This window comes from Pteropus vampyrus, unplaced genomic scaffold (genome assembly GCF_000151845.1).
Source record: "Pteropus vampyrus isolate Shadow unplaced genomic scaffold, Pvam_2.0 Scaffold180, whole genome shotgun sequence".
NCBI classification, from domain to species: domain Eukaryota; kingdom Metazoa; phylum Chordata; class Mammalia; order Chiroptera; family Pteropodidae; genus Pteropus; species Pteropus vampyrus.
In genome coordinates, this window is record NW_011888961.1 from 1,887,524 (window position 1) to 1,906,451 (window position 18,928).

At 42.5% G+C, this 18,928-nt stretch overlaps 1 protein-coding gene across 1 annotated transcript in view; it reads right to left on the minus strand.

Annotated features, from left to right (window-relative positions):
* The window catches only part of KIAA1217 (KIAA1217 ortholog), a 105,415-nt gene that overhangs the window by 60,682 nt on the left and 25,805 nt on the right, over positions 1 to 18,928 (minus strand). Inside the window, 1 exon segment of the mRNA XM_023537186.1 lies at positions 7,859 to 8,691. Coding sequence (XP_023392954.1) covers positions 7,859 to 8,691 — 833 coding nt within the window.

Consider the following 18,928-nt stretch of genomic DNA (forward strand, 5'->3'; position numbering starts at 1 on the left):
CAGACTTTTTAAGACCTGCAATTTTTGAAAGTTTGAATCCATGCTTAGACCTGGCTATATTTTTGAATTGCCTCATTCATGAAAAATTAAGTCTGACATTCAAACAAGCATAATCTCCATGATCTCCACGTGACAGAAGGGCAACTAATGACAAGAGGGGCTGAAATGTGGCCCGGACGTCATGAGAGGCCAGGAGTATCCAGCTGCTGGGCCGCTGGGCTACTCAGATGAGCCCCTCTGTTCAGGCTCAGCCTCAGCCCCACAGTCTGCACCCAGCCGATGTCTTCCAAGGAGGCGGAACCTGCGCTTAAACATTTGTTTCTCTTCTCTCTGAAGGAAGAGGTTCCAGTTGGCAGGGAAAGGGGATTATCTGAATCTCACAGAATTTAGGTTCCTCTGGCTTAGCTTCTGGTTTCAGACCCAAGGCACTTGATTGACAGCACCTCATGAATATTCAAAGGAGATACAAGGGCACATGTAAATTTCATCTAATTAGTGACAGATGATGGCTTTTCCTTTTGAGAAATTAGTTTAAAGTAACACAGACATTGTGACAGCCATTCCATTGGTATTTTTGATAGAATATATTTCTTGTGTAAGAAGGGCTAGCCTCATAATTTGTCAGTTTCATGTTTTATCAGACAGCTGTTGCCTGAACTCAGCAGTTAAGGAATGATTAGCAAATATTGTTTAACCATTAAGTTCATATTCCTGTGACTGAAGCAATAATTCAATGTATTGGCATTTACTTGACTTCTGAGACTGGCAAAGCATCATACCCAGATGTCATTTTTATAGGCACCATAGTGGTAAAAATATAGCAAATTTTGGATAAAGAGCAATCTGACTTCCCAAATGATGTCTATTTATTCCATTATGTATATCCCTCAAATTCTAGTTCATCTCGACATTCTCATGCGAGCTCCCAGACCACTATAAGTTAAAAAAAGTGCTCCCTTATCTGAATTCATAGCAATTAATGTCTATATTGCTTCTTTGAAATTAATTATGTACAAGCAGTCCCCAAATTATGACAGGCTTGTAATTAAAAGTTTACTTGTACTTTCATTGTTTAGAACTTGAAACAAATGGTGGCTGGATTTCCAGCTGGCCCGCGGAAGCCTCTTTAACCTACAATGTATTATTAGTTCTATCATTGTTCCTCATTGTTTTCAAGGAAAATGTGTTCTGATTTTTCCAGCTGGACTTTGAGATATCGAGAACAACCCCTCTGAAAGAAGCTCCAGACTCTGGAAGAACCACTTTCCCCCTTAATGACATGGCCTGGCCTCCTCCCTTCTACCTGCTTCACGAGGAGACATTGTTCCTGCCAAGGTGACAGCCCTGAGCATCGCTCGTGAATAGAATCCTATTCTTGCAGTTGTTCCTGCAAAAACTTATTTAGTAGACATTCATAGCTCAGAAGTTTCCTTACTTGACCGTGGCATAGCTTCTATGTTTCTATTATATTTTTAATGTTTTATGACTGTCTTCACGGTTTATATCCCTTGTGTGTGGGGACCACATTAAAGTTCTTGTCCTGCAAAGCATCCAGCTCACAGCTAAGCACATAAGAGGAACTCAATAAACATGTATTGATCTATAATTAGAGCTACATGAAAAAGCAACCGAGACAGAGCTGAATCATCTAGGCACTATTAGGCATCAAAACAGATAACCTAATAATTTCAACTGCCACCTGGTTAGGTGTCTTTATCCTTAGTCACATAGCTCAAGAGTACTTTTAAAAGGATGCCCTAATCCCGGCATCTCTTTTTGCTCCTGAACCCAAGATGTATAAACTTGACTACTGTCCTAAAATGAATTTAAAAATGGCTTTGATATTCTAAACATTCTCATTTGGATCTTGAAGCCCAGCTAATTCAATTCTCCGTTCACACTTAGTTTTATTCTCTCCTATAACCCCCTCCCCTGCTTTATGTTCTTCTTGGTATTATATTCAAAAATTTGTCTCCCTGCTTTTTTAAGCACAGCCCTTTGTCCCAGCTAGTTTTGTGTATTATTCTGTTTAGTAGCATTTAGCAGAGTGTTTTGCTCCAAGTAGGAACTTTCGGGCACTTACTATATGATAGGCATTGCACAAGGCATTTAACTGTAATGGTTCTTCCATCCTATGAAGTTGGTGTTATGATTATCTCTATTTTACAGAGAAGTAGACTGAGGCAGAGCAAGATTCAGTAATTCCTCAAATGTTAGCAATTGTTTGAACTGAGGTTTGAACCCACGCAATCTGGCTTTGGATTCCACATTTGTAAGCATTGCACATTACCGCCTTTCAGTCGATGGTTGATAGCAGATTGGTTGAACCAAAGGTAATAACGGCAAGTTATAACAAAAATATAACAAAAAAAAAAAATCAAAGGTAAAGGACAGAATTGTAAAAGTTGTCAAGATCTATGTTTTATGAATGTCCCCATTTGCATTTCTTAAGTGTGAGGCATTCTTTTACTTCTCTACTGCATTAAGCAGACAAAGTCCAAATTCCCTTTAGAGCACTGCTTCATAGCTAGCCATTTTGTCCCTCCCCTGGCGGGGGGCGGCGAGGAAATTGACAATGTCCGAAGACACTTTTGAGTGTCCTGGCGCAGGCAAGGTTGGGGGCTTAGTTCTCCACCGGCATCTGATGGGTAGAGACTGGAGATGCCGCTAAACATCCTACAGTACACAGGAGAGCCTCCTCAAACCCCAATAAATTATCGAGCCCCAAATATCAAGAGTGAAGTTAGGAAAACTTGCTTTAGAAAGATGCCAAGTCTAATCACTTAGGATAGATCTCTGATGTGGCTCATTTTTGACAATACATGCAGGAAAAGGAAAAATCAATCATTCTGTTTCAGACTCACCTCTCCAGCAGGATAAAGCATAGCTTAGAAAATCTTCAAAGGTCTGTCACTGACTGTGAACATGTTTAAATGACACAAATCTGAGTTTAGACTTTCACTCATCAATCAACCGTGAAACCATGGATGCATCCCGCTCCTCAAAGCTACCAACAAAGAAACATTTAATCCTCATAAAATGAGAAAGTGATGTAAAATGATTAAGAACGGATAGAAGCTACCGGTTAACACGCAAGCTTTCTCCTGTACACAGAATTTTTCTTTCCCCTTCTTTGTAATTGGCTCAAGACAAGAAATTCTATTTCTCTGAGTCTGAGATGTCTTAGAAATCATAGCAGGTTCTCACGTGCTTTCTCTTTTTTCAGAGATACATGCCCAGACAAGGCAAGAATTTGCTCTCTAGTGGATTCTTGACTAGTTTGCTGAATTTAGCTACTGTAGGTACAGAACAGTAAAATATGATCTTAGTTCAAATTTAGCATGTTTTGAAAAATATTACATCAGGAAGAATCTGATATACATTTGGAAGGAGAGCTATTAGTCGCTCTGCAATGAGCATCTTTGAATTTTCAGTGTTATTTCGATAAAGGTATTTCACATTTTAAGATCCGAACTATAAACAGAAAATAGTAAAACATAAATGCCCTAGAATTTTACAATTCTTAAGGGCTGTTGTATGTGCCATAAGTAGAAAAACCATGCTATTTAATGAAGGACTTTTATAAACTCGGGAAGACAGAGCTTCATGCACTGTCATCTGTCACACGCTGTCTCCCTCGGCACTCCCTCACAGTCACAGGGACCCACTCTCTCCTTGGAAGTCATCTTGGTAAAGCTAAAGAGAATTCATCTTGGTAAAGCCACCTCATCATTCAAGATCATTTCCTTTTCTTTCTAGAAGCTCAGATAGGAGGATTGCTATCCCGAAGGTCAAAGCAGTTGACATCTGCTCTTCTGCTCCAAAGTCCACACACAGCCATCGGGACAAGAGTCCTACCATTATCTATGTTCCTCTATATCCACTATTTTTTCCAGATCTTCTATATATAATTCGTCATCGCTAAATTATTTGTGGAAGCATCTTTATAAGAAAAGAGATGCCGAATTCATTAAATCGAGGCACGTGACTAAATATAAAAATCAAGATGAGATTACTTTAACTTGTTTTCAAGTCAATAGAGCTGATATAATATCATGTTGCATCAAAAAACAAAACAGCTACTGTTGGAAGTTTCCTGAGTACAGATGGGAAATAAATGATTGTTCTCTCTGATTTCAAATATCCTGCAGTTATTTGGGTTATTTCATAGAAGTGCTCTTCTGAACAGTATCTGAATCCAGCAGTGCCCAAAAGGAAACATCACTACAGATTTCTCAGTTTCCCACCTGTGTTTTTGTAGCTTCATATTTTAGATGTAAAATTCCACATGAGAGTTTTATATGAAAAGCATTTTCAGATTTATTTGCTTTTGAATATCATGAAACTGCAATAGAAACTGATTTGGCATTTTATAGGACCCTGTACTCATGAAGTTAGACTTTTTTAGGGGTTGAAGGCTCTTTAAAAATACTTGCATGGATTAAATGTATCTAAAATAACATCACGGTGTAAGTGAAACAATGGTCTATCATTTTGCGCTTCAGTAATCGTTTTTATGTTGTCATTTTTAAAATTTTTCTTCGACACAGTACTCCCATTCATTTTTTGAAAATAAAATTTAACAAGAACGTTCTCTTCATTCTTTCCCTATTTCTGCATAATTATGCTAATGTATTAGCTAGGACAGTTACATTTTACACTGCATGTATATATTTAGCAGTATAATTATGCAAATTCTATCACGTTTATGATTGTAAATATTCTTTAGGAGCAATCACTTAGCATCTAGTCCTGAAAAATTTTGAAGACTTCTGGTTGAAATGCTCAGAATTCATTCCTGAATTCACTTCTCTGCCAGGTATAGGTGAAGCTCACAATTCTCACTCACCAGGCAGAATACTGTACAGTGGTAAAAAGTATGGATTCTTTTATGGACCTGGACATTCCATGCCCATTACTGGCTTTATGAGCTTGGGCATAATACTTAACCTCTCCGAGATCAGTTTCTGCATCTGTAAAATCAGGATGGTGATGGTACATACCTCACTGGGTCATCACGACGATTATATCCTATGATGTACAGAAACTACTCAACATAGAGTTTGGTCCTTAAAAGACTCTCAACAAATGATAGCTACCATCAGTGTTCTTCTTATAGTAGCGCTTAGAAATGTAGTACCCAGTAGTGCTATATTTCAGCCTAGTCATTAAGCTCTCTAAAAGAGCTCAGAATTATAGCTGAAGAGGAGGAAATAAGGCTCCTCTTACCTTGTCCCACATTCTTACCTACCTAGGTAACGATGTGGTGACATGTGGGAGTACTGATAGCAAAATTTTCAGAATTAAAGTTCTTTTTACTGGAGAATCATATCATTACATACACACTTTGTCATGTGCCTGAGTCGAGTTAGTGGGGATGTTTCAGTAACAGGGATTCTAAATGTTGACAGGGGAGTGTGTGTGTGTGTGTGTGTGTGTGTGTGTGTGTGAGAGAGAGAGAGAGAGAGAGAGAAAGAGAGAGAGAGAGAGAGAGAGAGAGAGTGTGTATGTGTGTAGGGCTACAGGAGAAGGGAATCTAGTCTGTTCATGTACATACAAGCACAGCAATTCCACCCTCTAGAGATAAGCCGATTAACAGGTGAGGAATCATCCAGGTAAGATGTGTGAGATAAAATTCTTCCTCTGCTATTTCACATTTTTGGGAATGTGAAAATGTAAAAATGTAAAATTTATATTCATAATTACAATCATATGGCAGAATATGGTAGTGATAACGACAATATGTTTTAGGTGAACATCAATCTCTTTAGTTAATTTTTCTAATACTTGGTATCCTAGAAATAAGATAATTTGGATCTTCTGAAAAGGGTTTGTAACATGTAAAACAGAAGTCCATAGAATTTTTCTGAGCTTTGGTAAAATAGAAACCTAAGGAAGAAGCAGAAGCCCTGAAAGAATACTGATGCTACTTAAGGCTAAAATCTTCAAGACTTTGATCCAGTATGACAAAGATACCACATATCAGCAGAGAGTTCCTTCTTTTTGTTTCCTCCTATCACCTAAATCTGTAACAAACTGGGTTCAATGATGTCCGTTAAGTTATATACCTGTGGTAACCATATGCATCACACTGAACTAGGCACTGGGGAAGAAGTCAGATACCATCACTGGCCAAAACATGCCTATAGCCCAACAGGGTAGAAATAGCTTAATATTATCCATGGAGGAATCAAGTTCTCAATCCTGTTCCACACACAAGGTGTGTCACCCCGGGGATGGGAGGGAGTGGTGGGGAGGATGGGTTCTGGCTCTCAACATTACATCCTGAAGATGGATGTAATTACTCTTTTCTGGACTATATTCTTAGGTCTCTAAGGCCCATCCTCTCAGTGACACACGTTTCCTGATCAGCCCTTTGCGGCCCACCACAGAGGACGCATTATCCTTTCTTTGAAGGGCACACAATCTTCTGAGCCTCAAGTTGCATCTTGCAAGATTTCCTTCTAGCTGTCACATTGATCCGTTCCAATAAGCCTCAGTGTTTATCCCACACCCCTCAGCTGTCTGTGGTCACGAGAAGCATCCCTTTCATTGATTCTTAGAATTTCACTTCCTAAGGCCTTTGGAAAGCAGAGAATGAATACTGTTTTCCAATCCTTCATTTTTCTTAGTCCTATATAATCAAGCCAGTCATGGTTGCTGTTTTGTTTTGTTTTTTTAAGTTGTGAGAGAGGATGAGAGGATTCGAATTTGTTGGCGTATTAATGATCCCCAAACTTCCATTTTCATTGTCTTTCCATCCTCCTGGAATCTTTCTGTTGTTCCTGAACTGGTAAGGACAGACAGCCCCATTCATCATAAAATTCTGCTAATGGGGTTAGGGCTTTCTAATCTGTGTGTGATGCAGTAAGATAGGCAATTCACATCCCATTCACAATTTTGGCCGCCTTTTTATAAGGTTATGTAATGGTGATATTACTATTTTTAAAGAGGAGTGGGGAACACAGGTTCTTACAAGGTGCCGAGTGACTAAATAGCTGGATCTTATTTTTCACAGCACTTTTGAATTCATATGACAACTGGTAAAACCTTTAACCTCTTTTGAACTCAATTTCTTTGACTATATTTTTATGATTATAATTATTATGTTGATCTCTTTCAACCAACTCAGATGAGAGAAATTCCTTCTATATCAGAATGAGCTTTTCCATTACTATAGGGACTTTGGAGAATTTTTAAGATGTAGTAGAAAGGTTCTAGACTGGCAAATTATAAAAAAAAAATGTATATTAAAAAATAAATTAAAATTCCCGGAGTGTGTCATTCACTAGAGAAATTTTGCTGATCTTGGCACCACTCTGGAATGAGTATCAAATCTAAACCATCTTATTTTTATGCAAATTTATGTCTTATCACCCTAGATGATAGCCGGGAACACATTCTTTCCATTTCCCCAAACCAGATGAGAAAACAAAATTTCAGCACCCAAGGCAAAACACGAATTGTCATTTCAAACATTGAAAACTCCAACCACTCACTCGTTTGCAGTGACAGATCAATTATTATGAGCTCTTGATTTATTTGCCTGATCGGTTTCTGCTAATCGTAATTTCCTTCCGAATCATTCAGCTGTACATGAAGGATGACACACTGACCACTCTTGGTGTGTCCACCCTTCTTTGGCGTGGCCCCGGGCCTGCCTCACTTCACACCCACCGATTTAGAAACTGCAAACAAGGATGGCCTTTGATACTGCTCATGCCCTCTGCAGCATCCGCGGGGCACGCTGCACAAGGCTGGTGCTCAGCTGACATCTGTCCTTTCAGCCTGACCTCTGAAGAGCAGCCCTCGACGACACACGGGCACAGACCACCCTCGGCCACCCTCCCCGCCTTACCTGGTCTCTCTGTCTTTGGGTATCGTAGCGGTGCTGTAGGCAAACATTTGCTTCTCCACTAGAGGAGGGCCGAGGTCCACAATGCCGGATAATCCTGGAGTGGTCCGTGGCTTTTCGATATACACCAAGGTGCCCGGCTCCTTTTTGAAGGCCTGGCGGCTGGGCGACACCCGGTCTGGCGGCACGGCGTGCGGGGGCCCGTGCGCGTTGTGGAGAGCGTGCGTGTCCAACATTCTCATGTCACTGATCCGGTGCGGGGAGGCGGGCGGCGTTTTGGCGCCCAGAGTGGGCAAGTGGCTATCGGGATACTTCCTTGATTTCTGCCTGTACAGCGACTGCTCCATATGCATTTCCGCTTGCAAAGAAGGGTTGCAGTAAGCGCTCGCGGACCGAATCGCGGTGCGGTGGTATGCGATGATGTGATCAGGGACATCCAGGGGGTGCCCACCATGGGAAGACGCTATGCTCGTCCGTCCCTCGTGATACAGGTAAGGATCGGCATAGAAGCCCTCATTTCGGTACATCGCAATGTTCTTGCCGCTCATGTCTTCATCTGGCTTTACATCTCTTCTTTCCAAAATGGCGCTTGGGCTGGGTGAGATGGATCTGGAGACTGGCAGGCTGGAGAGTCTGTCCCTGGGGATGGTGGCATTGCCAGGGACGACCATTGGGCGGGTGCCCACATAAGGAATTCTGGATGGGGAGGGAGGCATGGAATGGGGCACAGGAGTGGATGGTGGAGAATTTGGAATGGCGTGGGGTGGATGCGCTGTAGATCCAGGTCGAGAGGCACCGGGGCCATCTCCTCTTGCATAAACAATTTCTCTCTGCATCTGAAAATAAAACAAGAAATTAGAAAATCTATTTTGATATTCACGTTTTCAGAGAAGTCTCAGTGTGACAGTATAGCTTCCCTGATGTGGTAGGCTAAATAATGGCCCCTGCAAGGTGTCCACACCTGAATCCCCAGAATCTGTAACTATGTCTCTCTGACGGCAAATGAGACTTTGCAGATGTCCCCTTTTAAAGATGTTGAGATGGGGAGGTTATCGTGGATTACTCAGTGGGCTCAACGCCATCACGAGGATCCTTTTATGTGAAAGACGGCGTTAGGAGGGTCGGAGTCAGGGAGAGAGATGTGATGAGAGAAGCAGGGTCAGAGAGAGAGACTGGAAGATGCTACACCACTGATTCTGCAGATGCAGAGGAGGCCATGAATTAAGGAACGCAGTCAGCATCTAGAAGCTGGAAGAGACGAGGAAGTGGATTCTTCCTTCAAGCCTCAGAAGGAGGCGGCTCTGCCAACACCTCGATGTTGGCCTGTGAAACTTTTCTGGATTCTGATCTCCACAGTGTACGATAACGCATTTGTGGTGTTTTAAGCCACTAAGATTGTGGTAATTTGTCACAGCAGCCACAGGAAACAAATGTACCTGATGTTGAACTCAACATTGTGGAGTTTGAAGAAAAAAACAGTGAAGTGGTTTAAATTTTGAGGTTATTGGTTCTTAGAGCCGCTTAATAAATGTGGGTCTAAGGTATTACAAGTACTAGAATTAAGTTTTCTAAAACTTGTCCCGGGCACATTTTCTATTATTAGCCCTGGAAAATAATAAGCATTTTCCCCATCTTTCCAAGCTGGTATAATAGGGGCATGACCAGAGAGAAAGGAGGTGTATAGGTAAAACTTAAGGGAAAACCTCACTGATTCACTATCTTATTAATGAGGCTATGAGAAACCAGCTCTGAGAGGCTGGGCAAAAATAATTATCCAGGAGACAAAACCCATAGTGGGGAGGGCAAGGGAGAGAAGAGGGAAGAGAGAACCCCAAGCACGATGGGGAGAAAGAATCCTAACAGTACTTCCCCTGGGGCTGCCATGTGATGACAAGGAGCCTGCTGGCGTTGGCCATCATAGGTCTGGTACTTCTTGCCCAGGCAGCAGTGACTTCTGGGCTGTGTTTAGAGGAGTGGGGACTCCCACAGGGTCTTCTATTATCTTTCCTTTAGAACAAGGGTCCCCAACCTCCGGGCCATGGACCAGTACCGATACCAGTCCATGACCTGTTAGAAACCGGGACGCACAGGTGAGTGGCGGGCCAGGGAGCAAAGTTTCATCTGTATTTGCAGCCGCTCCCCAGCACTCGCATCACCGCCTCAGCTCCACCTCAGATCACCAGGCATTAGATTCTCATAGGAGCACCGGTCCCTGGTACCAAAAAGGTTGGAGACTACTGCTTTAGAAGAAACAATGACTAAGAATCAATGACTTGAGAATCATAGATACAGAGAGCAGGTTGGTACTTGCCAGAGGCAGGAGGTGGGCAGTGGGTAAATATGGTCGAAAGATCTAAACTTGCAGTTATAATAATAAATAAAACTAAGTCATGGAGGTGTAATGTACAGCATGGTGACTATAGTTGATAATACTGCATTTAATATTTAAAAGTTGCTAAGACAGTAGATTTTAAAAGTTCTCATCACAAGACAGAAAAATTATAACTGTGTGGTGATGGATGCTAACTAGACGTACCGTGGTGATCATTTTGCAGTATTCACATATATGGAATCATTACGTCCATCTGAAACTAATATAAAATTATATGCCATTTATATCGCAATAAAAAAGGAAACAAGTTAATGGGGAAAAGGGAAACTACTTTGCAATAACACAACCGTATTTAGCAAGAGGCAGAATTAAAAATACAAATTAATTCAGGATACGGATTTATGATACTTTTTGTTTTGGTCAAAACCCAGGAGGCTGACGTTCTCCGAACGAGTGAGGGAAGGGACAGACAGCTCTGGCACCTCCCTAGCCCGCCCTTCAAGTTCCCTCCATGCTGTCACAGGAGCCCACATTCCCATCCACTCTTTGGGGAGATGTGAAAGACAAAGAGTGCCAAGCAGCTGGGGGGCGGGTGAGGTGGAAGATGAGGAGAGAGGGGGTGGGCTCCCATGGACAAGAACCGAGACGAGCAGATGAGAGACCCGTGGTGTGGGTGATGGGGGAAGAGAAGAAAGGGCAGAGGAGCCAGCAGAATGTTGAAAATGAAAGTGCCCAACGCCATGAATACATACCAATTCCTTATCTTATAAATTCATCCATTTAGTAAATATTTACCAAGACCTTGTTAAGGACCGGGCATTATTCTAGGATACGGCTCTAATAAGCTCTCAATTCCCATCCGAGAGAGGGTACTACCTGAGTACATCTCTTAGATGAGTATGCAGGGGAAGAAGCAGTGGGATGCCCACGCTTATTTATCTTGTCTCTGGAAGACCCAGCAGTGCAGAATCCCTGACTCGGGAGTTTCATGATGGGAATGACCAACAACAAAGGCAAGCAAGGCGCAAATATGGAGCGACCACAAGGAGCCCTTCGAGGGTACCTGATGTGAACACCATTCAACTGGCTCCTCCGCCCCCGTAGGGGTCCGTCCGGCTGTTTCTGGGGACCGCGAAGCACACAGGCTCCTCACTCACAATTACAACTTTATCTCCACCATTCTCCCACCCCCCCAACACACACATACACTCCAACCACAGTAGGCTGGTCTGTCCTCCTCCTCTAAACAGAACTTGGGGTATCCTCACGCTTTCCTCACCCCGGGGATTTTCTCCCCATTTCCCAGGCCTGGTGGATCGAAACTGAGGCTGAGGCTCAAGGCTGGGCTCCACATGCATCTGCTCCACATGGTCCGACCAGTCCTTTCTCTGCTCACTCACTCATGAATCAGGTGCTCAGGGCCTTAGACAAGGAGGGCAGTCCCAAGGTATGAGATTATCATTGTGCGATAACATATCCGATTCTCATTCCAGAATGGATGGAACAGCCATGTGACAGAAATACTGCAGCAGATCAACACGGGTTCTGTGTACATACCTCTCCCACACTATCTTCCACAAGGCAGGGCTCAGTGCAAAGAAAAGTCTGGCTCACTGGAGCAAAGCAGGCTTCGCGGGTCATAAAATACAAGAGGGACTTGCTCAGCCAGCAGGGCGTATCTGGACAAATTCTCCACACAGTCAGACCCAGAATGCAATAATCAACCCAAATGAATGTAAATATAAATTTAACATATTGATTCAAACAAGCCACTGTGTACAGAGCATAGCACAGTGATCAAGATGAATCAGGTGTAATAAAGGGTGGGTACTATTGTTATTATTATTAATTACAACTTAAAGGCGGGTGGTCAAATGTCTAGAACCCACTTAGGATGAACAATAATCCTAACTGGGTCAGTCACTACTCCCTGTTCTTTTCCCTCCTTATCTGGCTTCAAATTACATTGTGATTTAGGGGAGCCTGACCTCAATTAAAACACAGCAAACACTGCCCCCTGCCCCGTTTCCTGGAGAGAAAGTAAAAAGAAACATCAAGATTCTGAGGAGTACAGAACTGTCTAGAAGGATAAAGAATATAAATAAAATAAAGATGTAAAATTAATTTTAATTCATGAAAAGTTCAGTAAATTTATTTTAAAATAACAAGGTCGCCCATAGGTATTTTATTTTACTTATTATTATTTTTTTTTCTGCATAGTTATTTTTTAAAAAGTTTGATGATGTGAGAAAAAAATGGTTAGGCAGAATATTACATAACTAACTTTTAAATTTAAACACGCAAAAAATTTCACTGGAAAAAAGTCTCATAGACTTTCTTGATGTGATGTATAGGTGAATTCAGAAAGAAATGTAACAATCAACGATAATTCTGATATGCTATGTATTCATGGTGGGGAATGTGGGTGATTAGTCAAAATATATAACACCCAGTAGCCAGAATTGCATGGGTACCAATCAACCAGAATGGGACCTCAGCCAACAAAGATGGATCCTGGCTATAAGCTATCAGCATCATGTAACTGAAGGTAATGCCATGTATCACCCCTGCCTTGTCCACTTCAAAATAGTCTTGCCATCATCCAACAGGGTCACCGAAAGAATCACTGTCCACCTGAGTTATCCACAGTGGAGGTTAATACAAGCATTCAGCTATGACAGAACAGATAATCTAAGGTTGAATGTCTTCATCGGTACAGTGACTTAGCGTTGGAAGCCTTCGGTGGAATTCTTATGTTGGTTTGCCAAGCTATGACTGACTTTCCAAGACTGAGTTCTAAAAAGAACCCTGATAATTTCGTACTTGGCTCTACATAGAGCCCAAGGAGAGAATGACACGCTGATCTCCTTGTGTAGTAGGAAAATGTTTCAAACCTGCAACTAGAATGAACCCTTAAAATCAGACAACTTGGATGAACAAGAAAGGATGTGGATTGACCACAAAGACCACTCACTCTTAGGATAAGGCGAAAGGTATGGGTGGGAGATGAGAAGAGAGAATCTTTTTCAAGTCTTCAGCACGATCTACCATGGAGACTATTTGCTATTCTAATAAAAAGTGAACTGTATACACTCCAGGAGATACTCACTGTCTGACTAACTGAACCAGGATGATGAGTAAGAGTCTATAATTCAAAGTTTTAAGTAATCCCAGCCTTTTAAGCTAGTGTTCCTTCTATGGAGATATCTTCCTAGAATCAGGCACCTACAGTTTTGTTTTTTTAGCTAGTGAATAAAGAAATGGCATTAAATATACACTGTTATTTTTTTTCTGTACTGGTGCTCAAAGTCAGATGTTTTAGGAGAAGACTACATTCAACTTTAAAGGTAAAATAAATAAGCAACACACACACGCACAGCTGCTATTCACCTTAATATACCCAAATCCCTTATTTTCCCACCAGTCTCTTCTGACTCCACTAAACTTCTCCATCATCTCGCTTCCCTCAGTAAGTTATATGTATCTGGATATATTATATCACTGACATGTTTGCGCCGGAAAATTTCAACAGTAATGTCTTTATGGGAGTTTTAAAGAATTTCACTTTATATCAAAAAAGAGATGACCTGACCACAAAAGTAAAGGTTCTTTTAACGCCTTCTCAGAAAACAGCTCAGGTATTTCTTTGTCTGTACCGCAGCCCAGACAAAGAAAACGTCCATTTCTCTGCATCCGATACACGGGCGATGTGTGAACGAGACTGTTCTCCATGGCTCATCTCCTGTGTTGGGCATTGTCTCTCCCTCTTTCCACTGCTGCCCAAACCACTGCTGTCTCTGGGATGAGTCCCTCCAATTCCTGTAAACAGCATAGTTTCTTCCAGAGCCCAGAACCACGACCCCGGCTGAGGTTGCTGTCTCTGCCCACAGCTCACAGCTCAATAAGCTGGTTGGCCCAAACTTCCTACAGACCAGAAAAAAATCTGGGCAGTTTCTAATGAATTGTCTAAAGTATAAGTTAGAAATTCTAACATACATCTATGTTTTATTTCCCTCAAACATTAAGTTAAATCAAATATTACTCATTGAGGAGTTTCTTGAATGTAGGGGGGTGGGGTGGGAAATCTTCAAATTGTTTCTGGAAGAAGGTCTAGCATGAAAATGTTAATTTCAAACCATTTTGGGAAACTGTCTCATGTAATCATGTCTCTTTGTGGAGTATTTAAAAAATATAGGTTCTTTGCAGAAAGGGAATATTATGTACTGTTTATTGTATTTCAAACCCCACCCTTCCAAGTCTAGAATTTGTAAACATCCCACTCAATCTGACCACACAATGAAGTAACTGGACAAAACTGAAAAGGGTTTTTACGAGATTCTTTCACCCTCCAAGAATTAAAGCCACTTACTTTTCCTTAAGGAGATCACCTGTACAACTAACGCCGTGAGAAAGCACATTGGCTCAGCTCCCGATTACGCGATTCCTTTGTTTGCTGGCTTCATCTAAATAAATCCACAGTTCCACTTGGATATTTCAGACAGCTTTCTCTTCAGAGAAGAGGTCACAGAGGACACAGATCCTGAGATGTTCCCCAGGTCGAGTGTTCACAGCAAAGACCATTTCGTCCTGCTCAGTCCTCTGAGCGAAGCTGCCACGGGCATGGATAAAAAGTCGTCCTCCCTATGATAAGCCAATTTCTCCTCCCCTTGGAAATTAGTCACTGAATAACAGCCCACATCCAACCAGAGGCTACCGCATGGGTGACTCAGTCCTTTAACAATTGCTTACACGGAAAACACACACCAACGAATGAACTCTGAGAGGCCTGGGTAAATGGCTTAACGATGAAGGAAATATTACTAAATTGATTTACCAAGGCAAACGGGATTATTATAACTAGCAAACGACCAGCCGCCAACAACGGAAACCATCAGAACATCCTACATGCCAATTACCCCCAGGACCGACTCTCAGAATTTTGGGGGGTGTTCTGTGGAGGAAGGGTGCTCCTAGGAAAACCCAGACAGACCAGCACCCCACACCCATTCTGCTGCCAGACTTTTGAAGTCTGTGGATTGGCAACTGAAGGAAACGTGAGCCTCTTCCCCTGGTTTATAACACCCACGAGGGAGGAGGCTGTCTGTCTATTCATTAACCAGCCTGGTTTTACCAAGCTGAACTTTGGGTAGCAGCCATTAATCGATCCTATGCAATGCCAGGCGAGAAACTGCCATCACTCTGGAAAACATATCTGAAAAAAGAGGGAAGGATAGAGAGGGCCAGCTAGTGCTCGGGCGGAAGGAAGGGGGAACCGAGAAAGGAAACCAGAGCCTCTCCGCCCCGCCTTCAATGAGACAGGAGCAGAAGGCCAGGCCAGTCCTCAGAGACCCCCGCGGGCATCTGCTGCCAAGGCAGCTGTTCTCTTCCAGGTGAACAGGCACAAGGTGGTGTGTGTTCCCAACAAGAAGTGGCTTGTGTGGCGCTCAGTGGAAGACAGGTATTAACGTACTGCTAACAAAAGGTGAGGGAGAAGGAAAGCATTTCCTCAGCTCGTCATGCTTTCTGAACCCTCAGGGACTGAGATGAACAGACACCTATCCGAGTGGGAACCCGGTGAAAAGTCACTCAAAATGCTGGGCTGGAAGCCTCGCCGGCCTCAGGCCACACCCCGTGACCACGCTCTGGGCAGCCTGCACATTTTTCAAACATTTGTAGGTTTTTAGAGGTTGTTCTTGCTGACCAGAAGAATGCCGTGACGTCTCTCAAGTTCAGTTTCAGTCAGCATTGCAGGCTTTTCTCAAAAAACTGTTTACGGCCATCAAGACGTTTTGTGGTTATTAAAGGAGGGAGGATAAGGAGCACATGACACCTCCACCCTCCTAAGATGTCTCATTAGAAACAATAGTTGGATGAAGCGGTTGTAACAGATGCCACCTAAGAGGTTGGAAAAGAGAAGAAGGAATGTGAAAGCCCCTGTTTTGATTTTTAATCTAATCAGAAGGAGTTTGTTATTTCTCGTCCGAGTACGGGAAGCACAGGTTATCAGCCCTGGACGCATCTAGGATACATCTGAACCTGCTTCTTCTGTCAGACATGTGCTTTCCAGGCAGAGGGGAGGCAGGGACTGGTCTCCTTTGTCTCATTAAGCCGCCATTCCGCCCTTCCCATTCCCCCAAAGCCCCCGTTTTATGGCACGAGACACCCAAACCCTGATCAGGGCCCTTGGACTCATTACCCGCTGTTTATACGTGCACGACTGCTCGTAAGAGCAAACGAATGCGAAGGTCTGGGTTACGGCCCCCTCCCCAGGAGACAGAAGCACTTGGCTCTCACCGCTGTCTGGCCAAGTGAATCATGCCATGCTCAACGCATTAGTCCATGTCGGCTATTCTAGAGACAGGTGTCTTCTGTGGACCTTGTAACCACCTAAGTCGGTGGATGCAAGGTGAGGGAAGGTCTGGTTTACCTATCCCATCTCTTCCTTCCTGTCGAGTGCAGAGCAACTTCCTCTCACTTTCAAAATGCTTTGGGGCACCGACAATGTAATGAGTACACGCATGGCTCCGTCATCAGCAGAGCAGTAACTCACTGTCAAAATTCTGAAAGCTGGCCCAGCCCTGCGGTGAATCAGGATGAGTTAAATGCTCTCCAGTACGAAGCACACAGCTCACCTGAGAGAGAGGAGTTCAGTACCTTCAGTGCTGCCTGAGGAGCCAGGCAAGCTGGTTTCCCAGACAATATCTTGGTGTCACACGGGACTCGGCTCCCCGTGAGTGGCTCGTGCTCTCTTGAGAAGGGCTCTTTTAGTTGGGGTCAGCACAACCCAATCACCAACATTCTGGTTTCCTTACTTCAACAGACCCTCTTCGGCCTGGCCATCTTGGGATGTTTTGGCCTCTGTGAATCTGCTCTTCCCAGAAGTGTACAGTATCTTACTCTTCATTCTCTCTTTCTTTCACTTACTGTCACTTTAGCAAAATGGAAGCAATGTATTTCTTTTGAGTTACTGTTAAGAAAGGACATGCTAGTAAATATTCAGCGTGACCTCAACAGGAAATAATTTTTATGCTCTGGTCAGGCTAAAATCTTGAGAAATTTATTCCTGTTTCCCCCTTTCTTATTCATTTCTTTACTGGCTTAAAAAATTACGTAGGCTGAAAGAAAATCTGAAATGTGCTTATAAACATGAAGGTGCTATTGTGAAGGGAAGTGACTGTGATGCTAAATTTCAATTTCATCTTGCTTCCATTGTTAAAATGGGAAAGACGATCGTTTGTGAGGTCTTAGCACTAAACCTATTCATATTTTATTGGATCATAAATGAAATGTCTCCCAGATATGAGACAGATCGTTGCCAAAATTATTTAATTTTCAGGGAAGAGATGGTCCAGTCAGTGGTTAGCTTATGGCTATATTTAAGTGTTATTCCCACAAATGTTCAACATGGAGAACTCTACTGAGCCCATCAGCACCAGACGAGGCTGACTCAGTATTGTGCCCAACGGTGGCGAAAGAACTCAGTCTGGAACAGGGTGAAGAATACATCATTTAACTTCCAAGGCACAATCAGTAACTGTGTAGAGCTGCAGGACAGATAAAAGAAAAAATATTCTTCTCTTACTGATACTTGATCTTCTGTCGGGATACTCCTGTATTATCCAGGCCAAGGACAAGCTCCTTTTGTCCCTAATAGAGTTACAGTTCATAAAGCGGTGAATCAGGATGAGTTAAATGCTCTTTTAACGCCTAAAGATAAAGCGATATCTGCTTTCTACCACTTGCAACAAATGGTGCAAATAACTCCTTCTCATTCCTTTTCTCCATCTCTGGCCATCCGCCCGTTCCCTGGACCGACACTGTTCTTTTATATGGGATTCCTTTTGGCGTTCCTAGATTTGTTGCTAGGACTAAGTCATCTTTGTCACCCAGATATAACTTTTTCGTGCCTTAGACTTTATTTTTCATTTTATGGCCGTTCTCTAAACTCCTCTGTAACTTGTCAACATATATATTGCAATATGTAATATATTTTATTATAACATTTCCTATTTTACAAAGGAATTTAGATGGCTACACACACACACACACACACACACACCCCTAGCCATTTGCAGTTCACAGTTGTCAGTTGTGATTCAATTTTAAGGACCTGAGAAACACACAAGTCAGGTATTACCATCCCTATCTGAATGGGCAGGAAACGGAAGAAAGAGGAGCTGAGCATTTGACCAGCTTCGCATGGCTACTAAGCAGTGAGGCAGCAAGGATGCCCGTCCTCAGCCCGACCACTGGGTCACCGCTTCTCTTGCTGTAAGTGTGAAGTCCCATGTTCTCCGGGACACTGAAAGCTGCTCTGGGAGGCATCATGCTCCCAAGGTCTTCCCCTCCAGAGATTACTGGTGGTTCATTTGCTTGAGTTTTGACCTTCTGTGTGCAACATGGCGAACTCTGAGAAATAGCTCATTTGCTTCACTCACAGGATCAGATTTTTACAGCTAAGGAAAGAATAACCGGGACATACCAGTGAGTTTAGGATTAGGATCTAAGTACCCAGGGACTCTCTTGACTTACTAGTAGGTTATATCTTCTTGCCTCAAAATTGGTTATATTAGTTAAGTAATTAATTATATGTCCTATTAGTATATATTATGCTTATATATTATACTTACATATATGTTTGTATCGCTAATTATCACTATATAGATACCATTATATCACTAGTTATATACATGTAAGTATGTATACATGCATACACACATATATGTATATACATACAGAGA